The sequence below is a fragment of the Rousettus aegyptiacus genome, unplaced genomic scaffold, assembly GCF_014176215.1.
Source record: "Rousettus aegyptiacus isolate mRouAeg1 unplaced genomic scaffold, mRouAeg1.p scaffold_m13_p_2, whole genome shotgun sequence".
Lineage (NCBI taxonomy): Eukaryota > Metazoa > Chordata > Mammalia > Chiroptera > Pteropodidae > Rousettus > Rousettus aegyptiacus.
In genome coordinates this window covers 62,565,487-62,593,200 of record NW_023416295.1, presented here as the reverse complement: position 1 = coordinate 62,593,200, position 27,714 = coordinate 62,565,487, and the positions used below count along the sequence as shown (strand labels likewise).

Below are 27,714 nucleotides of genomic sequence, written 5' to 3'. Positions count from 1 at the left end.
GAGACAATTTTATTTAGAAGTTTAGCTGACTTTCTTGACCTATTTTTTTTTTTTTGTAATAATAGTTGCCAAATACATAAAAAAAAAAAATTGATTTGGCTTCAAGTATATTTAGTTGCTTTTTACTAATAAATAGTCAACTTCTCCATTAAGGTCCCAAATAAGGATGTGAACTAAATATTGTGTTCTGGTTATGCTTTTAATAAAAATGAAGTAGTCTGCAGTTTCTTTAATGGCACAGAATAAGCTATGGTACATCTTTCTGTTGCCTGTTCACTTGAGGAGCAAAGATAAACACCTCAGTTTGTACTCTGTTTGAAACATAGCCACTTAAGCCTTTTATTAACTTAAAGAGAAATATGTGCAGTTGAAGTTTTATCTGAAATAGATCTAATTGTGCTTTTTTTTTTCCTGTTGTAGATTTAGTTGAGCCTGTTGCTTTAGAAACTCCATTATCTAAAAATCTTGTGGAACAGATTAGTGCACTTGCTCTTCAGCTGGATTCAGAAGATCTCCATAATTATTCAGGAAGCCAACTATTTGAAATGCACGAGAAACTTGGTAGCATGGCAAACTCTATAATAAGAAATTTGCAGTCACGCTGGAGGTCATCAGCCCATGAAAATTCTGTTTAGTATTTTAAGAGAAAATTGAAGTTTTTTAAAAAAATAACACTGGATCTGTTGATTTGTAAAATAAGTTCTGCAGTATAGCACAATTTTAGACTGAATGCTTGCCAAGTTGATAACAGTTCAAACCGTGAAAGGGCAATGACTTATGTAAGTTCAGTTTTGTAAGTTCATTATGTAACATCCTTTTTTCTGTATAGTATATTTTCATGGCTGCTATGTGTAGCTTTTCCAGATTTTGAATATCTTACTGAAATATAAGATGTTTAACAAAAAAGTATACACTTTATTTCTCTTAATCTCCTGCATGTTTTGATGAACCATTTTGTGTAAGATAAGTAAAACTGAAATTTTTTATTTGAATTTTTTTGCTACACTGATAAAGGTGTTTATACTTGATTTTTTTTTTTTTTTTTTAATTTATGTGTGTGGTGCCTGAGGTTTAAGAAATTTGTTGTTCACAGACGTCAACCTTGGACAGCTTTCAAGAAAAATACCAAAAGTTTCAGCTTTTGGGGTTAAAGTATTAAAGCAGGATTACTAAGATTTCATTCATTTATTTGCATTAGCAAATATTTGTGCAGCAGCATTTGCCTGTGAAAGTTTTGCTCTTAAGAGACATAGTATTCATTTTAAAATGCATAACTTTGTATATTATGTATAGATTACAGGGTTTTAATTTATAAATTTCATCTTGTTAATTGCATGAGTTTTTCTGCAGCTTGTGAATACCTTTGTTTTGTTTGATAGAAACATTTTGTACATATTAAATACTGAAATATCCCTTTGGACAGTGAGGTGCTTTGTGGGCTTGCTGCAGTTGTTTGTAGGAGTCTGTATTTACAAATAAAATAGTTTTATACTTAGTTAATAGTTAAAACATGAATTTATTTTCTAAAGTAACCAGAATGAGTGAAGTTATAGAAATGAGAAAGTGTTACAGAATAACTTTGCTGTTTGTTCATTTCTATACCTTTTTTCTCTTTTGATTTAGAAGAGGGTATCAGCCACTAGAAAGCATGCCTCAGTACATTTCTTTTTAATGGAGAGAGTATTTTCATTACAACTTGAACTATAAGAAATCTAGAGTTTATCTGCTCTTTTCATCTATACCTAAAGCAAACTTGGAAGAAATTTGAAACTTTTTTTTGATATATGTATGTTTTCTCTAGTTTTTTTAAAAAATGGGTTGTATATAATTAAAACATTTTAAAATTTGACCAACTAGTATTAGTGCCTGACTTCCCATATTTGTTTTGTTTTTTTTTTAACAATGAGAATATCTCATTTGTTCTCTGGGTAGAATGACTTTATTCAGAACAAACCCTTACTTGAAAAGGCACTCGATCCTCAGCAAGTTATAGAAATTTAATTCTCATGTCTAATTAGCACCGATAGTTGCTGTCTTTCATAATTGTAAGTCCATTATTGTTAAAAAATTTTAGAGTCTAAGTTTGACATTCGTATAAAGATGATTTTAGAAGAAATTCTGGGACCATTGAACTGAGGATTGTCGTATAAAAAAATAAGTAATGAAAAATATTTTTAACAGTTACATTTGTGGTTCACTTTGTCTACCATTTATTTCCCAAATTATAATAGAAAAGAGGCACATAAGTTTTTAAATGAACAAATGTGAGTAAGAAAGGGTGTGTATGTGTGGAGGCGTCAAAATTAGTTCATATCATGACTATTTTAATGTTTGAACTAAGCTTTCTGGTGAAATGAAGTTCTTGAAATGGTAAATAGTATAGCAGAAAATGGGACCACAATGATTTACCATTTACTTAAATCACTGAATTTGATACAAGCACAGGTGTTAATTTAATAACATGGTTTAACAGGGATAGATTTTAAAATATTTGAGGGTAAAAACAGTTTACTAAATATTGTTGTTAAAGTTATGAGTATGTATTTGAGGCACCCTATTTTCAATATTGCCTTTAAAATTACTGCGAAATTTTTTAAGTGATTCCTGAATAGCAAAATGCATTGTTTCTTGAAGCTCTGTTGTGTTTTCACTATTGAAGTAATCAGCTTTTTCAAATATTTTCTAATGGTTAATAAAACAAGTGGCAAATATTAATAATACTCAAATGTGATTTATTTTATGCATTTGTAAAAAGAATTTGATAGCATGCAGAAGCATAGTATAATTTTTCATGTTCCAAAATGGATTTCATAGTGGATATAAATTATCACTATTTCAGTGAGTCTACTGAAGATGGTCTATTTGAACACGTTTGAAGGCCATGTTGAATGGTGTGTGGCTTTTGCTGTTTAAAAAGCTAGCTAAGTATAAATTAAACAGATAAGATTTAAGAGCGGTCCCATTTTCCCTTAATGTCATTTCTTCCAACTTTGACTTTATAATCCAGTAAAAAAGGCCTAGGTTCCATCTCATATTCTTCATAATAGATTTTTAGGGAGATGAGTTGTTGATATTATTAGATTAAGACTTGTCAGGGGCTGTCTGTTAATTAGCACAACCCATGTCCAATTTATTCCTAAGCCTTTAGAAAGGTCTTGTACTTTGTATACAAATAGAGTGAAGTTTTTACTTTTAATACAATGCTTCTCAAAATTGCATGTGTGTGTGCAAATGCAGATTCTGATTGAATAGGTAGGTCTGTGGTATGGCCTGATGGCTCATTTCTCACAATTTCCACCTGATCTGCAAATATTATGTCTGTGGACTGCACTTGTAGGTAGGCTGAAGAAGCTTCAAGCTGTGAATTGAATTAGGTTTTGATAGCCCGAACAGATTTTGAAATCCTTAGAATTAATGACACCAAAAAAGAGGGGTTTTGTTTTTTTAATAACTTCTTCAAATTTATGAATTGGAGATGCAGACTGTTCTTGAAGGCTTCAAATTAACGTTCAGGTTGTAAAATTAAAGGCAGAATTTTATGTCATTTGCAGCCTTCAAAATATGGAAGATTTATGCAGTTGAGTGTTACTTCATGTTATTTCATGTTATAAAGAACACTATTTTAAGCAGTTTGGACAGTGAATCTTTTGAGTATGTGTGGATTCTGATTTTTTTGTTAATAAAAGGGAAAATTTAAAAATATTACAGATATTCTCTAAATGAACCTCATCTTCTAAGTTATGGGACTTCATTATTTTATTAATAAACATTGAAAACAAACTACCTAAGATTAAACTGACAGTAAAGTTAGCAATGTCAAAATAAGTCATGTCTGAAAGATGTGCCTTGTCATTGTGCTGAAGACCTCTGGTGACTTAGCTATTATGTTACATGGTTGAAAATTACTATTTCATTGTAAAATGGAGTTGGAAAGATAGTTGAATAATTTGATTCTCTAAAAATGTTTTTCTTGGCATTCTGTTGATACTGTATTTTCTTCACATATTTACTCTTTTTATATGAGTTGCCCTCATCCAAAGCACTTAAGAAAATGTAGCCACACATAATGAATTTTTTGAAGTTTTACCAAAATTTATTAACTGCTTGATCTGTAAAACAAATCTGGGCTTTGTGGTTTTTGGTGGCCCAATTAATGTATATCTGTTACATGCCAGGCTTCTTATATTGCTTTTCGGAAGTAATTATTAAATCAGAGTCATTTAGATTGAAAGATATATAGATATTTAATAGAATAGTAGTCTAACAGAATTATGAGTTTGCTCAGTTTTTGGAATAGAATGTTAAATTTTACAAATTTTTATCCATTTCTCCTTTTATCTACCAAGCCTTTCACCAAAGAATGGTTAAAACCAAACATGAAGTGCCAAGCTGTAAATGCTTACTCCCTTGAAATAATACCATTAGAATAAAAGATAACATTTTTACCTGAGAATAAAAAATTGGAGGCAGTGTCTTAAATTTATGTCATGTGGAACAAAAAGCCTACATAGCTTTTGTCCACATAGCAGAAGGAAACATTTTTGGCCTTAGTGTACCAATTTGTAATTGTGGATAAAACTGAGATTACTAGACAGCAAACACATGCCGATAGATTGATGCACAGATTAATAATAAAATGAGAAGGGGAAAGACATTGAGCCAAAATATTAATAAAGCAGCTCAGCCATTTAAGTATAGGGGCTAATATCCCTTTATACTTTGAAAATGGGCTGGCAACCAGCAACCAGTAGTTCCTGAGAATAGTTATTCTGTACGTAACAGTGCCATAATTAATGCTGATAATACCTCGAGTAATTGAATAAAATCCACATTATCAAATATCCTCCCAAAAGCAGTAAAATATTTCCAAATATTTCTTAAATAGGTAAAATGTATACAACTAGGATGTTCACCTTCAAAATAGTGCCATGGGACAGAAAGTGGAACATAGTATAGCTATTGTTATAATTGAATAATGAACAAGGAAAAGAATTTTTTACTTTTATAGAATGGCAACTTTAATAGAAACATTGAATTAATCAGTTTTGAGTATAATAACAAAGATGGCAGTCTTGTATGTTTTTATAAAGAAGGGGTTGACTATGGCTTGCCACCTTTTTTTTTATCCTGAGCTGAGAATGGTTTTCACATTTTCTAAGTGGTAGAAAAATTGAAAGTATTTTGTGACACATAAAAATATATGAAGTTAAAATTTCAGTGTCTATAAATAAAATTTTATTGGGACATAGCCATGCTTACTTACATAATATCTGGCAGCTTTCCTACTAAAACGGTGTTGGGTAGTCATCTGACAGACTGCAGTCTATATCATGTAACATATTTACTGTCTGGCTCTTTACATAAAGTCTGCTGACCCTGTTACAAAGGATAGTTTTGTTCATAAGTGCCATGTAGTTAGTTTTGGTTTTTCACTTTAGCTGACAGGGGATCTTGCTTCCTTAATTTCTTGATTTCTATTGCTGTTAGATTTTACTTAATAAAATGGGTTCCCGTTTCCATTTACATCTTACTCTTGCTCAAGTACACATATACCAGAAGATACTAGTACATTTTAGGAACACTTTCTACCCCTACTAAAACTCTTAAAATAATAGTTAATGTGCTTACCATGGAATTAAGGGTCCTTGAAGTGTGAGGGAAAGGCATCTGGCACTATAAGTTTAGTCAGTTTGCTTTCTGTGTTGGTGAGTAATGGATTGCTTTCAATCTAAATTCTACCTCTTGTGGATAGACTTGACTATGCACTTAGAAAAAGAGAAGCCAAATCAGTCATTAGCCCTGTAGTATTTTTGTTCTCATCACTTGATAAACTCTGAAGAGATTAGTTTTACATTCAGAAAATATTTATATTTGAAGTCAGATGATTTAAGTTGAAATTTCACAGAAGAACTTGTTCATTCCTCATTTAACTGCACAGTAGATGGGAACTAAAGGTGCGGTGTTATATGTAATGCTTTATATGATGTTTGCAGCAGGTGGACCTATTCTAATAGTGTGTTTACAGGTTCATTATGACTTGGGAAAATCTCATGATTCACAGTAAAATTTTTCATGACCTGTTAAGAGTTGACTGTTACCACTTGTCAAATGAAACTGGATGTTGAAACATTTTAAAGAAATGCACTTTAATCTGAAATAAAACCATAAAAACTAAACAATTCTGGTACTTGTTTTTGTTTGGTTGCTTTGGGGTTTTGGTTTTTCGTTTTATTATAGTGCGACCTGAAATGAGTACGAATAGTGTAATCTAAATACCAACTTAGAGTGAACATTGAATCCCAGAAACACAGGAACCATTCTTATTCTTTCCCCCTTTTGTAGCCTGTTTTTAACCATAGGTTCTGTTTTATTCAGTTTATGGGTTCCACACACTTTTAAATCCATATTTTTAAATTTAAAAAATAGATTCGGTGATGTTGAAAGACGCTACATTAGTTAACTGTGGTAGCTGTAATAGCCACAGAGTGTCTGTCTCACAGTTCTGAAGGTTAGAAGTCTGAGATAGGTTTAGTTCCTTCTAAAGGTATGAGGAAGACTGTTCCGTGCTTCTCACCTAACTTCTGGTGATTTGTGGGAATTTTTGTTTTTTTTTCTAGCATATATAAACATCACCACAAGCTCTGTTTTCATCTTGGCATGATAATCTGTGTGTCTATTTGTCCAAATTTTCCCTTTTAAAAAGCACCAGTTCTGTTGCCACCATGGCGAACTCATAACTTCTGCAATGACCCTATTAACAGTCACATTCTGAGGCACTAGGGGTGAGGTCTTCAACATAAGAATTGGTGGCAAAGGGTGGGTAGCATGAAAAACATTTTACAAGAAAGAACTGGCATCAAGTTAAACAGTGCAAGTCATCAAGAGAATGGCTTTGAGTTTTGACTCAGGTAATTTAGCTCTTTGATGGCCTCTTAACGTGAGTAATCACTGAGGTTCTGTGCAGCCTTAGTTGTCTGGTGGTCGCGATAAAGGAAAGGACTTCCCTGGTATCACTCCACTGACAAAAATGAGGACCCAAGCAGTTGGCTAGAAGGTTGGATGAACAGGAAAGTTTGAATACTAGATATTGTTAGTGTTTTTAAGGTGTCAATTGTGATAAATAAGAAATGTGATTAAGAGGAATAACTTTAAGGTAATGAGAAGAGGGCATTGGTGGAGTAGAGAGAGAGCAAGATTAACCATGAGTTGATAAAACTAGGAGGTGAGTACAGGAGGATTCTCTCTTGTGTATGTTGAAACTTTTTCAAGCTTAAAAAAAAAAGATAAGTGTGTTTATTTTTCATTGTACAGCAACTATATGCTTTGGCAGCATTGTAAATTGCAAAATTAAAAACACCGTTAACAGACAGCAAGTACTCTGAGTGTTCCCAAAGTTTAAGGGAAAACATCTCCAGTGCACAATGAGATTGTTCCTCGGTTTAACCTAAATTTTTGACCCAGTTTAAGTGAAGATTGACTTGGGAGGAAGGAGTGGCAATTTCCTCCACCATTAGGGTGCTTAGGAGAAGGTCTGCCTTTTCTTTGGATTTGTAAGTTTCATAAGGATGCCAACTGTATCTTGCCCATCACTCAAAACCCAGCATTTTGCACGGTGCTTAGCATACAGGTGTACTCACTAAGCCTGAGAGAGAGACACATTAAAAAGTCTAAGGACAGCAGGATTAGTACAGTTCTAAAGGAACACGAACAGATTTTTTTGCTTTTTAGAAAAGATACTCCAAAAACTAAAGCATTAAGCTGTTATTGGTTGGCAGTCCCCCCTTTGCCTGTTTAATGCCTGGCCACCTACTGCCAAGCCCACTGGATACAGACCAGAAAGATCCCCTGAGGTTAGGATTGGATCCTACAACTCTTTCTAAAACTAAAGCTAAGCCTAAGGGAAGCTTGCTAAATACAAGTATGGTTAGAGTTCTGAGAAAGTCTATGCTTGTGCATTTTTCACAGTACATTTTTTTTTAAGTTTAATTTTTTAAATGAAGTCTAGGATTAGGTATTTGCTATACTGAATTTATTTTTTATTTTTATTTTTTTTTTGTAGACTTTTACTGAAAGTAAACGAGGCTCATTCCATCAGTGGTGTTTGTTGCAGAATTATAGATTTTATTGGTTACTAGCTTATCACCAGTTTATATTGACTATCAGCTTTATAACTTCAGAACTGGATTAGAAATAAAAAGCATCAGCATTCGGTAAGCAAGAAAAGGTGAATATCCACCATTTTTCTTTAATGTGTTTAACATGTTCAGAATCCTAGTTTTAGAAAATTATGTTAAACATTTTCATAATGAAGAAAGACTGGGTTGGTACAGCAATAATGTAACATTGCAGAAACTTTTTAAATGTCTATTCTGAAATTAAACATCTTAAAACCCAAAGGAAAATTTAGTAATGGGAATTTAAAAAATAATGAACCTATGGGTTTAATGTCTCTTTTTATCTGCAAGTCCAGAAAATAATGAGGAAATAAACCAGTTTCATAACTGGACAGATTAGTGATGTTAACTTTTTTTACTGGAGAATTATTTGGGTTCATATAGAAACAAAGGATGGTACAACTATAAATCATATTGACAGAAAAACCATTAAGCAGCTTGAGAACTTGGGTAAAAGTGGAGAGTCTGAACTAAACTACCGACTGCAGAGTTTATAGGCCCTGTAGACAGGCACGATGCTTTGAAATGCTTAAATAGCTTCAACGTAGTTGGCCGGGAGCATGCCGGTCCTGCCGGTCCTCTGCACAGTGCCATACATCCAACCTTCATCAATGGCTTGAACATTTACGATAGCATCTCCGTCTTTGAAGGACACCTCATCTGCATCAGCAGCCATATAGTCGTACATGGCACGGAAGATTTTCTATTCACGAAGATGGAAAAAAGAGGAAAAAATAAATTAGATTTGAAATGATTAACCTGAACACCTAATTTCAAGGTTTCTTATGACTTACTCCATAAATTTAAGTTGCACGAAAGAGAATGTGCAGTCACTACCCAGAAGGTAAAAAGACAACTCACAAACAGGAGAAAATATTTGCAAATATATCTGGTAAAAGATTACTCCTCAGAATATGTAAAGAACCCCTACAACTTAGTACCATCCCCTCCCCCCCCCAAAAAAAAGGATTTGAATTCTCCAAAAGAGATATATGAAGAGCCAATAAGTACATGAAAGGATGCACAACATCATTAGCCATCAGGGAAATGCAAATGAGATACCATTTTCACTCACACATCAGAATGGTGATAATCAAAAGGACAGTCCATAACAGGTGTTTGGGAAGGATATGGAGAAATTAGAACCTTCATAAACTGCTGATGGGACTTTAAAATGTGCAGCCATTTTACAAGTTTTGGAAGTTTTTCCCACGTTAAACAGAGTTATCATGTGACCCAGCAATGCCACTCCTAGGCATATACTCAAGAGGAATGAAACCATATGTTTATACAATAACTTGTACACCCACATTCATTAGCAGCATTATTCATAACAGCTAAATAATGGAAACAACTCAAAGGCCCATCAAGAGGAATGGATAAAGAAAAAGTGGTATTTCCATAGAATAGAATATTATTTGGTAATAAAAAGGAAGTATTGATATATGATACAACATGGACAAACCTCAAAATATTAAGAAAAAGAAGCCAGTCATGAAAGACCACACACATTTGTGATTTCGTTTATATAAAATGTCAATATATAGGGGCAAATATGTAGAGAAAGAAAGTATATTAGTGGATCCCTGGGACTGGGTGGTGGGTAGAGGGAGAGGCTCAGGATGGCGAGTGACTGCTGATGGGTACAAGTGGTTGTAGCCATCTGGTGATGAAAATGTTCTAAAAGTAAATTATGTAAATTCTGTAAGGAACTAAAAATCAATGGAATTGTACACTTCAAATGATGAACTTATTATGTTAATAATGTGTTTATAAAGCCATGTACATGTGTCTATGTGAAAAAAGAATGTACTTATTCTACATATGGCCTCCACCCCCCACCCCCATCTTTTGAGGTCAATCCTGTGTTTTGGAGAAGAATTTGAAAAACCATACAATATTGCAGTATCTCTCACTTTGGGAATTTGGGAGTATACCAGTAGTGTGCTGTTGTAATTTATAATTTTGTTTTTTTCCCCTGCTATTTGCAAATTTATAATTATTTTAGGGTCCATTTCTGGATTTCATCTTTTTTAAAAAAACTATTTCCATGCTAAATCAATATTTAATTATAATAATTTTATATGTGTTTTGCTCTAATATGGTTAAATCTTTTCCTATTTGTCATTTTCAAAATTTACTTGGTTATTCTTGCATTTTTTTTCAAATAAATTTGAGGATTAATATACAAAAATTTTAAAGTGCTATTGGGATTTTGATTGAAATGCTTTGAATTTATGAATTTGTTTTAGGAGAGATGACAACTTTACCAGCTTCTCTTCCTGAAATATAATGGATCTCAATACTTATTTAGATCACCACTTATGTCTTTTAGTAAACATAATTTTCTTCATACAAATATTGTTTATTTGAATCCTACAGAATTATGTTTTTTTGATCTTATGAGTAAGATCCAGGTCTTAAATTAAGAGTTTTAAAGTAGTCTGGTGAACTGTGACCATGATTTGACTTAATTCTTCAATACATATTAATAGCAGAAGCTAAGATATGACATGTTTATATGTGTGACATGTGCATACATATTTATATTCTTGAAAAATGATTCCAAGCAGAAAATGTTTTAGTTTATGATACTGAATGAGACCAAAGCACCCAAAATTATCATTTGCATTATCACTGAATAATGCTTTTTAATTAGTTTGAGTTTAGTAATGAAAGCTTTCTGATATTACTTTTAACGTTAACCTAAGAGGCACAGTAAAAGAGATTATATAATTTAGAAGATTTGGTTCAGAAACAAAATCAAAAAAAGGGAACACAATACCTTTAATCATTTTTGCACATATCGAAAAAATAAGAATGATTTGAGAAGTTCTTAATTATCGACTTACTCCAGCAGTAGATGGGTGAGATGGGATAGAGGACACTGTTGTCTGCTGGGTGGCGACTGAAGACGATCGTTGCTGGGGGAGCTCTGTAGTTTTTGCATGTTTGTAAGCTTAAAGGAAAGAAAAACGTCATTTATGAGAAAAAAGATAGCTAGACATCATTTAATCTGCCTTTAGCAGCTGAGCAGTGCTGCCTTTCCTGCCAATTTAAAAAGAATGATTTCCAGGAAGAGAGGAATGAAAATGAAACATCTAATTCATGTACCTCTCCACAATTCTAGTCTTTTCTCATTAGAAAGATCTGTTTTGTTTTTTTTGTTTTTGTTTTTTTGTTTTGTTTGTTTTGTCACTCAAAGCTTCTCTTACAGTAACTGCCAGTGAGCTGGCCGGCCATGGCTGTCAGAGTCAGTGCCATCCACTTGTACCTGCTGAAGTTGCAGAGAAAAAGACGCCACCATCGCTGTAGGTGGACAGGTGGTGGTCCGCCCCTTCTGAGTGCTCGGACTTCTCCTCGCCACCACTGATGCTCAGTGCGCTGGCCGATCGCGACTGCTCCCGGCTCCGGCGCTGAGCTTGGGCTGGGGGAGATGAGATTGTGAGAGGGAACAGAGACAGACTTCAATGGCAGTTAATGCCCAACAGTAATTGAATCCTAGTTGGTTTTTGTTTGATATCTAGCAAAGTCTTAAGTAGATTTCCATGGATGAAACTCTCAAAACTCTTATGACATATGGTGTCATCCTCATTTTCCAGATAAGAGTTTAAGTAAATTACTGAAGGGCAGGTAACAAGTGGTATAGCCAGGCTCCCAGTCCCAGAGTCTGGCCTTGAGAACACACCTTTCCTCCACCTGGCCCATTTTCCTGGCTCACCAAAAACGAACAGATAGTAATATTCACATTCAAACTCCACCTTTGACTTCTCCAGAAAGTCCTCCCTAACTTCCAAATCAGTTAGGTGTCCTTTCTCTTTATTCCCACGATGCGTGTACAAACCTTTAAAATTGCACTGTCAGCGTGTAACCACTGATTTGCTCATCTCTTCTCATCAGTAGGCTAGAGTATAAATCCTTTGAGGACAGGCATTATGTGTTATTTTATTTTTTAACATGAATAGAAGGCATAAAGGCATGCAGCCTCTTTTGTTGAATGACTAATCTTCCTAGACATAAGAGAGCGCAGAAAGTTGCTAAAGGTCAAATCCATTCTCTTCCCTTTGCCTGTGTATTATTGTTATTCTTATTATTTCTCCAACAGAAAGATCTCCAAATTTTTTCACAAGGAAAAATATAATAATAGGGCCTGAAGGAAACTTACACTGGGGCAGGGAAACAATCTTCCCCTAACTTAAACTTATCTAGAAAATGAGTTTGGTGCATTAGTCATGGAGGTATTTTCATGTTGAAGGGGCAACTCAGGAAGTGAAAAACTTCGGAGACTGAAAGTCATCGACCTAGCTCGCGAAATGGTGACACCTTTGTCCTAAGCCTTTTGTGTCATAACATACCATTAAGCATGTGTAAGCTTCGGGATTGAATGTTGTCTTCTGCTGGGTCGTAGTCAAAAACGGAGCCAGGATTAGTACGCCAGACACGTAAACCTGAAAGTGAGATTAAGGATCAGAACAGATGTTCTTGGACTTTCAGTAACTTGGAAACTAAGGTACAAACTTAATCACAGGAGGATTAAATAACACTAATTTAGCTTAGGTTCTAGTCATGCCTTCTCATAGGAGATTAAGGCAGAAGAGATGTCAGCTTTGCAAACTATGAAATAATAGAGGTTTTCTTTTACACATAATGAAAACACAGATTGAGGTCTTTTATCCTTTGCCTTGGTAAAGATGAGGTCACTTTCGTTCTTCTGTACCCCTTAAGTTGATATCCCCACCTAGGGATCAGTTACCTGTAATAGTTTCCTGATCTTGCTCATTCCGTTTTTGTTCCATTTCTACCACTTTTCTCTGAATTCCTCGGTAGTTAATGTCACTGAAGTCCTGTGTGTTCTTCTTTACTCGTTCAGTGATAGGATCTGTCACCACTGGTGTGAAGCAGCCCTTGTGTTTCTCAAAGTCCTCATGATATTTCACCTGAAATTTCAGGAATTCACTTCATGAAAATGTCATGGTGTCATCATTTCCTTTCTCATGTGTTCCCACGGGCCGGCCAACCAAGCCTAAAGAATTCCCAACTCACCGTTGAGATGTGGCGCTGGGTCTCCCTCACTCGCCTCATCTCTGGGGTGTCCAAGACGTAGGCAGCTTTGCCTTGTATTTGTTTCCGGAAGCTATCAGAATAAAGAACCTGACGGAGGAGAGACCATGAATGGGTACAGGTCATGGAAGTGTCTTAATTCTGAAGCCTCCAGACCTTTCCAACAGATATAGATGAAAATTGGGAAGCTCAAGTGAACTGGAAGGACCCAGCAAAACCCGTGACAAACAGTGGAACAGGTTAGCATGAGGATGGATAGGCAGGGCTCAAATCTGGAGAGAAAGGATTTGTTTTGACTTTGAAAATGAAACTTTCATTTTCAAAGGAGAAGGGACACAATATAATTTTGAAAGAAAAGGGAAGAAAGTGGTCTTTTGAATTTGTTTGGAATGGTAGCACTAGAATATTGGATGGTATTTGGGGCTAAATGTGATACTGACATTTGAAAGAACTACGCTTTAAAATAAGTGATCAGTTTTCATGTCCAGACTTTGTAAACCAATATGCAAATACAGAAATCACAGTCTTCCAGACATGAAAAACCCAAAACATCAAAAACAAAGAAAGCATCCATTTCAGAGTATTCCTTGTTTCGTAGAGTACCTTACACATGAAGGAGAGCTGAAGATGTTAGAAGTCAATTTGTTACACTTGGTTACGGAAGACCACCTCAGCTAACGTAAGAAGGGAGGGAACACCGGCAATTAACTTATGTCGAAGTAGGATCATTTGGAATTTAAATGCACAATTGTGTTAATTTTAGTGAAAATATTCAGTTGAACAAGTAAATGCACATTTTTATGGTGTTAAAATGTTATTTTCCAAGATGTTGCATTTTAGTGAGGTTTTCAGTTGAATGAAAAAGACATGTTTCTATGATGTTAAAATGTTATTGCCCAAGTCGTCGCATTTCTCTTTTTTAATCCTAGAAAATACCGAGCTAATGTTTTCTTGGTTGCGCTTAGCTCTCTCCATCTCTGGAGTAACAGGCGTTGGAGTTGCTTTTCTCATATTTTCTTTGTACAATACCTAAAGGAGCGAAGAGAGCATCCAGACATCAGAGAGCAGAAACCCAGTTCTGAAAAACATCACCTAGCAGGTGTTATGGCTCGATTATATCACACTCTGTAAGGAACACCTCAGGAAAATAAAGCCATTAAAATGTTATTGCATAAAGCAAAAGATGAAGAAAGAAGTAAAATCAGTTTAGGCTGGAGGGGTTGGTTTGTTGTCTTAAGTGGGTAAAGGAGAATTTTAAAAGATAAAAGTTTTGGGAAAACTGTGAGATAAATTAGTGGTATAACCATGTTTGCCAGGCTTGTTAAAAGTATAACGATTTCTTTTTCTCTCTCTGAAATACCGAGCTAAAGTTTTCTTGATTGCGTTTGACTCTTTCCATCTCAGGAGTCAAGGGTGTGGGGGTCGCTTTCCCCAGGTTCTCTTTGTATAACACCTGTGAGATACAAAGTTGGACCTAAAGTCACTAGGAGGCAATTTTCAGGCTATTATATATAATGCGATTTAGGGGAGAAAGCTCCATGTTTAATCTATTACTATTAGCAAGAATAGCTCTCGAGAAGAAAGCTTAAAAAACGGTTAATAGCAATGCTAAGTGTAGTATGTCATTTAGAGAGTCAAAAAACTAGCATTTTGTTCATTTTAAACCTGGGATTGAGTTAGGAGCAGGCCAAATTGCATGTGTTACTTTGCAAAATTAAAAGCACTTTTGTTTCCTGAGACAATACCGAGCTAATGTTCTCTTGATTGCGTTTGACTCTCTGCATCTCTGGAGTGACAGGGGTTGGGGTGCCTTTTCCCACATTTTCTTTGTACAAAACCTATGTGAAGCCAATGGATTCAAAAAGCCAAAAAGAAAAAAAGAATTACAGTTACCAAAAGATTAAACGGAATAGATCATCTGTTAGGAAGGCAGAGTGCCAAACGATTGGGGTGGTGAGGTTAGATGGAAACGAATATGCTTCCAAAGGTAGTTGATGTAGTTACAAGACACACATTTCCAGTGTAGGACCCTACCCTAAAAGCATTGCAGCCTGCAAGGCAGAACTGCATTGTGCCCGAAAGCATGAGGGACCTCCTGCACGCAACCCTCGTCTATGAATTTCAAGTCCCTGTCAGATCATCTGAACAGGACTTAGGTGCCTGGGCTGGAACACCACGGAGAAGGTGGAGGCTGCTCCTGGTTTAGCAGCAAGAGATGAGACCTTTTGCAGGGCTTAAACTCTTCTAGACACATCAGTAAAATCGTGGGCCCTTAAACAACCAAAGGATTTATCCCCTCCTTTTTCCCTTGCTGTCATTTGTGTTCTGCCTCTTGCTTTAGTTTAGGAGAACATCAAACTTCTCAGTAAGGAAACAATGTTTTCAGCAATTATATCACCATTACAGTAAATCAATAAAACATATGGAAACACATCATGGCAAATCCTCAGCCTCTATGTATCCCCTCAGAGTCATTCTCAGGGACATGAGAGGTTTGAGAAACGCCAATTAAGAGAAAGAATTCTGTTAAAGTGGTATTCTCCAAAGTGGGGTCCCTGGACAGTGGGGTCAACATCAACTGAGAACTTGCTAGAAATGCACGTTTTCTGGCCCCACACCAGTCTTACAGAATGAGAAACTGTTGGGGCAGGCAGGACCCAGTAATCTGGTTTCACAACCCCTGCAGGTAATTCTGGTGCACCCTGAAGTTTTAGCAGCACTGTGCTCAACTATTAGAGAAACTCATAGACAGTGCTGGCATGGAGGACCACAGGGTTCTTTATTACATAAGCTGAAGTCATCTCGACACAAACCCTAAGCTCCAGGTAATTTATCAACGTATATAATATCACAGAGCACACGCTTACAGGAAATCATTTGCTAAGTTAGCAGTTAAAGCCCTTGATAAAGACAAAAAGAACAAAAAGAACTAAAATTGGTAAAATGAAAAACAGTTCAAATGATATGTTCCTTTTTAAGTAAATTGATAATCATTTGTCAAACCCACTACTGAAACTAAATTTATGTCATTATTCCTGAAGGACAGGATCAGAGGTTATTTCTCCCAAGGTCTCTTTGTCTGAACCTGACAGAGTAGATTAGAACATAAAGTCATAGTTGCAAAAACACAACAAAATCACAACTGCAATGTTCCAGAAAGAGCCCCATTACACCTACTAGGCCACCCCTCCCCCACCTCAAATTTCAAGAGTACTGAAAACAAAGAGACCCTGGGGCTGGTGGATAGAGAGTAAGTTTGGGAAGAGATAAGCAAAATAATGTTTTATTGGAAAATCTGTTACTTCCTGGATATTAGAATTTTAAATTATAGATTAAAGCAATTTTGTTATTTTGGAGTTAAGGCTAGAAGCAGCCCTATAAGAAAAAAGGATAATTGTGATAAAGAAATTCACAAAATTTAAGTTGTTTTTAAGAAGTAGGATTAATATGTATTATTTTAAATCATTAAAGAAGTAGTTTTGTCCTTTTCTTGCCAAAGTACCGAGCTAATATTTTCTTGATTGTGTTTGACTCTCTCCATCTCTGGAGTGACAGGTAGAGGGGTTCCCTTGCCCATGTTTTCTTTGTATAACACCTGTGTGATGAGAAAGCATCCAGAAAAACAACCATAAGTAACATTTCATTTGTTGTGAGTTTTAAGGGTGAGTTCAACTTCTTCGTTACCAAAAGACACAGAAGTCCAAGAAGCCAGGTGTTATATACTGACAAGATGCCACAAACTATTTTAATGGCAGCCACTCTTGGGATGGGGAGATACTCTCTAGGGAGCCAAGGACCTCAGCTGCTAGGAGAGGGCTGTTGGTGTTATCCATGTTATTTTTTCATTTCTATGAGCACGATGCCTCCTAAATAATCACATGGGGATTTAAGATTGTTAGAACTCAATTTTGTTGTTATCCAAGCAAACTAAAAGACAAATGGTTAAAAAAGAAACATTTTAAAATACCAGATGGAACAGAAATCAGAATTAACCAAAAAAAAAAAAAAAAAATAGAACCAATAGTAGTATCACAGAAATGTAAGACTACATATGTCCTTTAGCTAAGTGGGGTATATTAGAAGCAAAGGAAGGGAAATGGATCTAAAAAAAAGAATAAATATTTAGTATCAATTTAATTATGAGGTTAAATGGCATCTTCTTTTCCCTTCCTCTCCAAAATACCGAGCTAAGGTTTTCTTGATTGTGTTTGACTCTCTGCATCTCAGGAGTGATGGAAACTGGAATTCCTGTGCCCAGGTTTTCTTTGTATAGAACCTGTATGATAAGAAAGCATCCAGAACAAAAAGCAATCAGCTACTTTCCCCCCCACCGTGGAGCAGCTGGGCGCAGAAGGGCAAAGAGGAACAGAGTGAGTTAGAGGAAGGGAAATTCCACCAGTTTCTAGATCCAACCTATACGAGCCTAGAGACATTTTTAGAAGCAAGGTAATGCGGAAAGAGCAGCAAAAACTAAGAGATAGGAAAAGGAAGTTTTATTATTTGTGTTGTTTGAACTACTCGCTGCAGCGCTGAGCAATGGAGAGCACTATAAAAGGGATTAATTAGCCCTTCCCAGGTTGTTATGAGGAGAAGAGAAAAAAGGGCATGAGACAGAAAGTGAACCAAGGAAGCTATTTTTGATTTGGAAATGTTATTAATAAACCACGTAAGGGTATTTGGGTTTTATAAACATTGCAGATAGGAAGATACGTATGCATACACCTTCTTTTGCTGGTTTTCAAAAGAAGTTCAAGTATTTAATTTTTAGTTTAGGTGAACATATTGGGAAGAATTAATTATTTTTAAGCCAAATGGAGAGCAATGACAGGATGCTAAAATAAAAAAAAAAGGAAAAAAAGAAAAAGAAAAGAAACTTGAAAATATCTGTACAAATACCATAGGGACAGAGAAAGTTAAAATAGGAAGCGAGGCAAACAGTTTGATTGTTGCAGAATAAACTTTTGTAAGCTTATGTTGAGATCAAATTTGCCAAAGCAAGATAAATGTGGATGTTTAGACACTGAGAATGTTATGCTTTTAAAGGCTGGACTATAATACTGAACACTTTTTTTTTTTTTTTTTAAGTCGAGTGATTAATGTTTAAATGAAATGGGGAAACTAATCATAGGAAATGGAGCATTAAGTTGGGAACAAGACGTGTCACAAGTTTTATTGGGATAAGTTGATTAGATTTTAAAATATAGCCATTAATGTTTTTAAAATGTCTTAAAAATAGTTAAGGGATTTTCTTTTCTCTTTTAAATACCGAACTAAAGTTTTCTTGATTGTGTTTGACTCTCTCCATCTCTGGAGTGATGGGAATCGGGATCCCTTTCCCGAGGTTCTCTTTATATAACACCTGCACAACATAAGAAAGCATCCAGAAAAAACAAAGAGCAGTCAAAACAGCCTTTTCCCTGTCTGGTAGGGAATCTAGCATAAGACAACAAACATCAAACAGGAAAGACAAATTCACCAAGTCAACCTGTCTTTTCAAGCACAGATCTGCATGAGAACATGTAGCTTAAGCACCAGTGTATTTAATATTCAACTTTTAGTCTAACTCATATATGAAATATTGTTTCATGTAACAGAAAATAAAGGGGAAAATATGAATACTTTCATAATATGAATAACTTCATAAAAGCACTAAAATGCTTAGTGTACAATAGAAAGATAATTTGTAAATTAGATTAGCAAATATTTATTTTCCCTACAAAGAACATCCGTTTTACAGAATAGCGATATTTAAAACCCCAGGCTAAATCTATGCAATATGGCAGAATTGGTCTTTATGAGTAAATTCACATTGTAGATGTGGTCGAGTCTAAAAGTCAATATTTTAACACATAGTACTGTTTATTTCCCATAGTACCATGAAGGTTCTATGCATCACTGGACAATTTTGTCTAAGTGCAAGTTGTGTAAAAATTAACATTAAGTGGTTTCTTAGGGAAAAAAATGAAAGAAATTATTTAGGATTATCAGGGTTAATAAGATCTCAAGTAGATATAAATAATGATATACTTACTTTAATATAAAAGGAAATAATTAAAAATAATTTTGAAAATTAATGAAAACCTTTCTAAAAGAAGAAAAGATAGTAATAAACCCACAGAGAAAACAGTGAATAACACTCCAAATATAATATTAATTTATATTGAAAATTTAACAAAATCAAAAGGTTGTTAGTGAAGAGGAAAACATAACAAAACAAAAACAAAGGAAAACATAACAAAACAAAAAGACAGTGGGACCAAAAAAAGTTACTGATTATGTGAAAGAACTAAAATTTAAGAAAATATTTAAAGTGACAATTAAAAACACATTTTGATCTATGGCCATGCCACCCTGAACAAGCCTGATCCCATCTAATCTTGGAAGCCCATCTAATCTTGGAAGCTAAGCAGGGTCGGGCCTGGTTAGTACTTGGATGGGAGACCACCTAGGAAGACCAAGTGCTGTAGGAGTAAAAAATAAAAAAATAAGGGGTTGTAAGCTGACAAGGTCCTTGCAATCTGTGAGGTCAACCAAGGGTTGCCTCGCCTAAAAAAAATAAATAAAAATAAATATATAAATAAAATAAAAACACATTTTGGATCAAACTTCCTTCTACCTCACCTCCCAAAATAAATCCAGCTAAGTTTTCGTAATGATATTTGATTAGATTTGATTCAGAATTTTAGATCTGAATCTAAGATTCTTATATAGAAGTTTTGGCAGACTCCTTGAGGACGACAGAAGTTTTTAGCAACGATAATAATGCAAGAGAAAACATTAACTATAAGTTTATGATCTGATTTGTGTATTTAAAAAAAAAATCAGATGGTCTAGATTTCTATTCATGGAATGGTTTGTTTCAAGCATCAAGTTGAGATGGCTTTGGGTTCTGCTACTGAGAAATTTTCTTTTCCCATACATCTGTTTATCCAGATAGGATCTGTGTTAAGATCGCTAGATCCGATCTGTTCAAGAACCACTGTTTCTACACGTGGACTTGATCCTGTGTCTTTTCCTGCAATGATAACCTAGAAACATAGAATAAAAAGAGTTCCAAAAAAAGTAAATAAGAGCTACAGTATTTGGTTTTTTTCTGAACATCAGTTAACTTCAAAAGTCCCAGTAGTAACATGAAAGGTGAATAGAGAAAGAAAGGAACAAATTAAAAGTTTTAAGGGACTATTATGGAAAGTATAAAACATTAGAATCAAATGGTAGTTAAAGATCTGGAAAACAGAACAATGTAGTTGATGAGTTTTGTTTTGTTTTTTTTTTAAAATACAGAATTTGTTAAGTTGATTATTTTAAAGAGACTCATAGTGAGAAGTTTGGTTTTATAGAAAGTTATTATTATTATTTTAATATGGAGTTAAAGGAGCTTTCTGCCAAATACCGAGCTAAAGTTTTCTTGATTGCGTTTGACTCGCTCCATCTCAGGAGTGACAGGTAGAGGGGTCCCCTTGCTCAAATTCTCTTTGTATAAAATCTGTGTGTACAAAACCAACAATCAAATCAACCTGGGCCCATCTTTTAGGTAAACTTAACCTTTAAAATAATCTCTAAAACTATATTTGCTTTCATAATTACATAAAATAAGTCTAAATAACTTTAAGGAACAGAACATCTATAGACAATCTTTGAACATATAGTCACACTCAGTGTGATGTCTGTCCCTAAGTGACATTAATACAGACACAACTGCCAGGCTGCAGGTAGGAATCACTTATTTATATAGGCCTTCTCTCAAAGACAGAGAATTAGGCCTTTCCAAATAGCATTCAAGTTAATTGTAATTAATATCCATAATAAGTTGTTGGTAACTCTAAATTAGGGAACCAAGAGAAAAAGAGTGAAAAAGATTGAGAGAGAGAGAGAGAGCGAGAGAGAGAAAGAGGTAGGTAGGTTTGGGAAAATAAAATAAATATTACCAAATATTAAAAGCTAAACAAATATTAGCTTTCAATGATCTTATTCCAAAGGAAAGCTCAATTATATCTTGCATGGTATACAAAAATAGCTGAGTCAAGGAAATTTATATTTCTGAGTTACTATGAATTACTACGTTGTTTTTTGAATGAAAATGTTTAAGAATCACATTCTTTTAAGAAAAGTTGCAAACACGAAAACATCAAACAGAGCCAGAATAAATACCAGTACAATTCTAATTAACATTGACCTTTCTAGAAGGAGTGTTAGATTTTACTTTTGACTGTGCCACACCAGTTAGAAACACCTATTGTTATTCAAGAAGGATATGAGGAAGGAAACACTGAGTATTATAGGCATTTAAGGAAAGTGATCAATAGCTATGTTTTAGGGAAAACAAGAGTTAAAATTTCACACCAGAACTAAAGTAAATACAAAATTACATTTGGTTCGGAAACTTAGGTAATATTTGGTATCATTATTTTCATTATATAAATTTAGTAATTTTATAGGAAGAAAAATCCGATGTTTGTAATGTGTTAAAATATTATTTTAAATAAGAATTAAGGGATTTTAGTTTTCATCCCCTAATAAATACCGAGCTAAAGTTCTCTTGATTGCGTTTGACTCTCTCCATCTCTGGAGTGATAGGTGTTGGGGTTCCTTTCCCCAAATTTTCTTTGTACAAAACCTGTGAGATACAAGAAAGTACCCAGAAGACACTCAAAATGAGTACAAAGATTAAGCAAGGGAGAAATTTAAAGGCAAGGGTGTGTGTGAGGGGGGAGTTTTTTAGTGGATAACGTTTAGTAAGGAAAGTGCTTTTACTTTTTACTTCACAATTTTAATGAACGCTACGATGCTAATTCTGGGAATGAAAAAATAAAGTGGAAAGCATTGAGTTATAGGATATGAGTATAATGATGAGGAATCTCATGTTAATTTTACTAACAGTATTTTATATCTATGTACTTGTCAGTCACTGAAAGTGTTAAAGGACCATCAGAAAAGTGAAACACTTTGTATAAGTCCAGATGGTTTTGGCCAGGTAATAATATACACACACACACACACACACACACGCGCACACAGAGAATTGTTATTAAGATGTTACTTTTAAAAAAAGGATGATGGGTTATTCTGGTAATTTTTTTAAAAATGGGAAATGGAATTTCTTATTTGATGTATTTATAAATACCGAGCTAAAGTTCTCTTGATTGCGTTTGACTCTCTCAATCTCTGGAGTGACAGAGGTTGGAATGCCTGTTCCCAAGTTTTCTTTGTACATAACCTGTAGGAGATAATTAGAATACCCAAAGAGGTAAAAATGACCACGAATCCTTGGATTACAGCTACATGCGTGCTATTTGGTGGAAACTCATAACAACAATCTCACTTCCAAATATGACACTCAAGAAAATAAGGGAAAAAAAATCCACAAATACTTACCTCTTTTCAAAGTAGTAATTTTACTATCTTGAAAATCATATACTAAATTATGCATTTTCTATCGTCAACACTTAGTACATTTCTAAAATGCATTAAATAGTAGTAATAAATTCAACAATAAGAAAAATTTCTCCGCTTTATAACATCTTGTATTAGTATCTTTAGTATAGTAAATCCACAATAAACCTGTTTTATGTAATAAATAAGTTGCTTGATTTAAAATTTTCTGAGCACATAAAACTGTATTTCTTCAACGTTATTGAGAATTTTGTTTTTCTTGTATCTTCTACCAGAAAATTCCTAGCTGACCCCTTGTTCATAGGTACCATTAATGTGAAGAGACAGTTTATTTTTGCCTCCTTCCCTCTGAACATTAAGAATTTGCAGCCTAAAGGAGTGAATAAACTCTTTTTAAGTGGATATATTCTATGGTGTACTAGAGCCTGGGATGGAAGCTACACAAAAAACCTAGAGGTTTGTGTCACAAATGAATTTCTAAAATCACTGATAAACTAGTGTGGATATTTTTGTTTTGCTAGAAAATTTTTAAAGATCATTAAAGATCTACTGTCTTGGTACAAAGTTGCATTTCTTTACCCAGCAAGGCAGCAGAAGCGATTGCAAACAGCAGAACATAATAAAATCAGAGAAATACAGGGACTTGCAATCAAAGGCGACAAAGGAGCTAAGGGCTAGTTTTCTTGGATTCGTAGACAGAAAACTCTAAATGTAATGTTTGTACCACCAGGAAGTCAGAAGGTAAGCAGGGAGTGAAAAGAGAATGAGTCTAAGTAATACAAATGACATGCAAGAGAAATAACAAATGTCATCTAATGGAGATTAAAGTTCAGTCTTCCAAGGCCCAGGAGAATTCTCTGAGAACAAAGTTCTCACCTTTTATTGGCCATAAGCTATTTCCCAAACTTAATACAATCTCTTGCTAGTATCCAGCAATTGCTTAGAATCTGCTTATGGATGAGAAAAGTGTGTGTGTGTATGTGTGTGTGTGTGTGTGTGTGTGTGTGTAGACATGGGCGCGGCTAGCTGAACAGACAATCAGGAAAATGTGAACTAACCTGATATTTCAGATGTGGAAGACACCGCCCCTCCTCCCACTACATACACACACTGCTCACAGGTGCCCAAAACTCCTGTTAGCAGCTTAACGTACAATACACCCTTGTGGGTGGAGGACAGCCAGCACCTTAAACATGCACTGCATTTAGGCAGAGGCTACAGGACAAGAAATCTTGCAAGGGAAGGGAGAAGGCTGAGGAGACTTCACAAGTGTCTAGTGTCTTCTGGAAGGTGGAGAACATCCTGAGATATACACATATGCATTCGTGTATATGGATATGAATATATATTTATTTTATATTTCTTTTACATTTATATATATGTATATATATAAATGTATATATGTATATATGTGTATATGTCTATATTTATTTATTTATATGTGTGTATATGTATATATGTGTGTATGTATGTATGTGTGTGTGTGTGTATACATATATATATGCCTTACTGTTGAATTGTACACCTGAAACTTACTGGATTTTGTTAACCAATGTCACCATAATAAAAATAAGATAAAAAAAATAAAATAGCAAAAAACCATTAGTGTGTATTTGCTTTTGGTTAACTAGAGATCATCTTAGTAACCTTACTACTACTGTCCACACATTTTACTTTAGAAACTGCAGGTGTGATGATTAATCAAGAAGCCAAAGTCCTTCTGCTCCTTGATCATTTGAAGACAGAGGTGTCTTAATCTACTTTTGCAAGCTGCAGTGCCCCTCTCAGGACCAAAGAAGGATTCACGCCACCCCCAAGGCACAGGAAGCCCCTGGTAGCGGAAGCAGGGGCAAGGCGGAGCCAGGCAGCAGGCAAGGGTGCTGGCTGCACAGACGCATGCTGAGCGTATGGGCTACTACCGAGCTAATGTGCTTCTGAGTCTCTTTGACACGTTTCACTTCTGGCAGGTCTGGGATTGGCGTCCCTTGTCCAATTGCTTCCTTGTATTTCACCTGCAGATATAAAAAGGGGAACATATGCATGTGTTTAGTTAGTAGCCCCACAATTAAAAAAATCGCAATAAAATAGCACAAGCTCTATCCTTAGTTTGAACACAGCCACATTCTAATATTGGGTCAGAGGAGAACGATGCCAAGGACAAGGACACTTGATTACTCTCTCATCTTTCTGGCGGTGGGGTAAGGGCAGGGGTCTATACTTCAGCTGTTGGCCCTTGACTTTCCTGTGTAGTCCCGTGTTTTCATACCTAACAGTTTGTTTGACGAAGACAGATACATTCACACACACATATCCAGGAAGGTTTCTTTGATTCTAACATATTTTATTTTCTTACAAGTGACAAAAAGTCTCTCCTTGATCAAATTTTAGTCAGGTTCCTCTAACTACTCTTTCCAATTAGGCATTGACTTTTGAACTTTGGTGTCCGTCTTTGCATTGTCCAATTTTAGCAAGAATCCTGGTAAGTCAGTTTAGCCAGAATGCCCCACCCTCGATATCTTATCATCCTCGATATCTGACCAAATTCCTAATCCTTCACTATCCCCAAGTGAAGTCTAACCACCCCAGCCTTTCCCCAGAAAGAATCCTGTTAGGTGGGTTTAGCCACAGGCCTCGTTACCCCTGAATTTTTCACTGAATAATTTTCCATCCACTGATCCTCTCTCCACCCGAGCCCACTCCCACTCCCCATTCCCCAGCTATAAATTCTCACTTTTCCTTGCTGTATTTGAAACTGAGTCCAGTTCCATACTGAGATCTCTTCTCTCCTACATTGTAATAGTCCTGAATAAAATGTACTTTTGTTTTAGTTTGTTTTGTTTCTTTCTCCACTTTAACTACTATCCTGCTCCGGTTTACCCGACACAGGCCTCTTTGTTTACCATATTGATCTTCCTTTCATGTAAAGTGCCATAGTCAAAGAGACTGTGAGATGACCCTAGCCACAGGCTCCAATTTTTAGCAACTTAAGCTGCCTCTGGTGACAAAGGTTTTGAGTGCAGCTCAGAAATCAGTGCAAATTATCAAAGGCAGGCAGAAAATATTGAAAGTGAGTCCACAGTGGGCATCTTTACCGAGCTAATGTGATCTTGTGTTTGCTTCACTCTCAACATCTCAGGTGTCTTTCCAATTGCCGTTCCTGGTGAGAGGTCCTCTTTATATAAAACCTGGACATTCAGAATCAGGACAGTGTTACACATAACAAAGGAGAACCCAGCAATTCCTGTAGAGAGACTAGGAAACATGACTTCTTTGAAAACAAAAGACACTATAGACAATGAGCTTAGGCAAATGCTGGAGAATCTGATGTCTTTCATGTCATCATCAGTAACTCAAACACGCAATGTGGGGCACTTTCCAGATTTTGAGATTTCTCGTAAGATAATCGTACTGTATTAATATTGAACGAGAAAGTCAGAAAATTTTGATTAAAAAAAAAAACCATGGTCATATGAAACACAGAATCCATTAAAGAAATGTAAAGAAAGTTGGTTATTTTGGGGAGGGATAATTAAAGAAATTACAATGTCAAAAAGAAATCCATCTTCTGGGAGGAAGACAACACATGTTACTGTTCTGGGATTTAAAAATTTAAAAAAGAAAAGTTACTTTGTTAGTAGATGTAAGTTGTTATTCAAATAGTCTCTGAAGTGATTTTAGAGCAAAGTACGGGGAATTTTAACAAATAATGACTAGTATTAACTGGGGAGGTTAGATGTTAATTGTTTGAGCCTATGCGAGGCTAGTATATTTTTAAAGAGAATGGAATTATTAGGTTAGCATTAAATGGAAAGTAAATAGTAAACATACTGAGCTGAAATTCTTTTGATTTTCTTTAACACGCAGTATTTCTGGTGTATCTTGAACAACTGTAATTTTCCCTTTACTGTTTTTAAGGTCACAATGGTATTGGAGCTATAAAGAAAGAGTAAACATCTTGTTAATATTTCAACACTTTTATATATTTTTAATTGTCCTATATTGTGTGAAGGAGGTTAAAATCCTATATGTAAAATAATGTCTATGCCACAATAATCAGGGTCTGAAAACTGAAGGGAAATTCTTTAATAAGAATTTCGTGGAGAAATTAATTTTTAAAAACCCTAAAACTTGTAATGTGTTAAATTAAGTTGTGTGTGTGTGTGTTTTTAAATGTACCCCTTCTTATAATAAACATTAGAAAAGAAAGATGTTGCTACTAATGGAAAATGGTGATAGTTCATATTTGGTCATAGGAAGCCCCCAGCAAAGTGACAGATCCTTCATGCTATGATTTGGGATTGAAATACAAGGTGAGCCTGGAGAAGAATGGTGCACACATTTTGCGGGCCGAGGGTCTGAGCTGTGGGGCTGTTTCGTAGCCCCATGGCAGGTCGGGTACTCAAGTGTGTGTGCCCAGAGGCAGCCTCTTCGTCTTGTGTCATCCCAGGTACCAGTGTGCTATGTCGTAGGTTCAATAAAAACTTACCAGGCTGAAGTTCTTTTGGTTCTCCCGAACTCTCTGCATCTCTGGGGTGTCCAAAACCGTTTCATAATATGACATACCCTTCTCTGCATCTTCCTTGTATTTTTTCTGGGAATAAGTTTCAAAAATGAGGACGGTAAACAACAAAGGGATATGGACCAATGGGATCTCAAATAGTACTTTCTGCTCAGCAGAGGGAAAGTCCTTTGTATTTTCTTGACGGTTCAAGGATATTAGGGAGTTATAAAGCAGAGCCCTCTTGGTGACTGAGCACCATGCCTTTTCTTTCCTGGAGAACCAAGCCCAGGTATTTAATAGACCCACTGTCATGACAAAGGTGACCAAGGGAGGCACTCGATGGCTGGTCCACCTGAGGGAGGTGACAGCCAGCAAGGCTCCTGGCAGGGAGGGAGATGTGATGCCTACAGTGAACTGGAGGGAGCCAGACCACTCAATAAACAGGTGAAGAAAAGCAGGAGAGTTAAGAGCCATGAACAGAGGCCTCCCAAAAGTCAGCCTTAGTTGATGACGAGGACATTTTTACAGAGCCATGAGAAGGTATGGTTGGGGCTGTTGACTACAGGGCTGAGCAGGAGGGCAGAC

The 27,714-nt window shown here is 35.5% G+C and overlaps 2 protein-coding genes and 1 pseudogene across 5 annotated transcripts in view; 2 read left to right on the top strand and 1 right to left on the bottom strand.

The window, feature by feature from the left end:
- Positions 1-6,175, top strand: part of RIF1 (replication timing regulatory factor 1) — a 54,273-nt gene extending 48,098 nt beyond the window's left edge. For 2 of the 4 annotated variants that reach the window (XM_016151111.2, XM_016151110.2), the window contains exon 36: positions 421-6,175. In XM_016151111.2, coding sequence (XP_016006597.2) covers positions 421-635 — 215 coding nt within the window. In that variant the 3' untranslated portion in view covers positions 636-6,175. The remainder of the gene's footprint in view (positions 1-420) is intronic. The other 2 variants (XM_016151112.2, XM_016151109.2) reach the window with 1 other exon arrangement.
- Positions 6,176-8,112: 1,937 nt separating this feature from the next.
- The window catches only part of NEB (nebulin), a 185,635-nt gene continuing 166,033 nt past the window's right edge, over positions 8,113-27,714 (bottom strand). Inside the window, exons 146-161 of the mRNA XM_016151113.2 lie at positions 27,115-27,219; positions 26,457-26,561; positions 25,721-25,813; positions 24,548-24,640; positions 22,360-22,452; positions 21,760-21,852; positions 16,738-16,830; positions 14,981-15,073; positions 14,596-14,688; positions 14,172-14,264; positions 13,218-13,325; positions 12,928-13,111; positions 12,530-12,622; positions 11,449-11,601; positions 11,027-11,133; positions 8,113-8,877 (exon numbers count right to left, since the gene is read on the bottom strand). Of these exons, the coding sequence (XP_016006599.2) occupies positions 8,704-8,877; positions 11,027-11,133; positions 11,449-11,601; positions 12,530-12,622; positions 12,928-13,111; positions 13,218-13,325; positions 14,172-14,264; positions 14,596-14,688; positions 14,981-15,073; positions 16,738-16,830; positions 21,760-21,852; positions 22,360-22,452; positions 24,548-24,640; positions 25,721-25,813; positions 26,457-26,561; positions 27,115-27,219 (1,773 nt within the window). The 3' untranslated portion in view covers positions 8,113-8,703. The remainder of the gene's footprint in view (positions 8,878-11,026; positions 11,134-11,448; positions 11,602-12,529; positions 12,623-12,927; positions 13,112-13,217; positions 13,326-14,171; positions 14,265-14,595; positions 14,689-14,980; positions 15,074-16,737; positions 16,831-21,759; positions 21,853-22,359; positions 22,453-24,547; positions 24,641-25,720; positions 25,814-26,456; positions 26,562-27,114; positions 27,220-27,714) is intronic.
- LOC118614104 lies at positions 19,569-19,705 on the top strand (annotated as a pseudogene).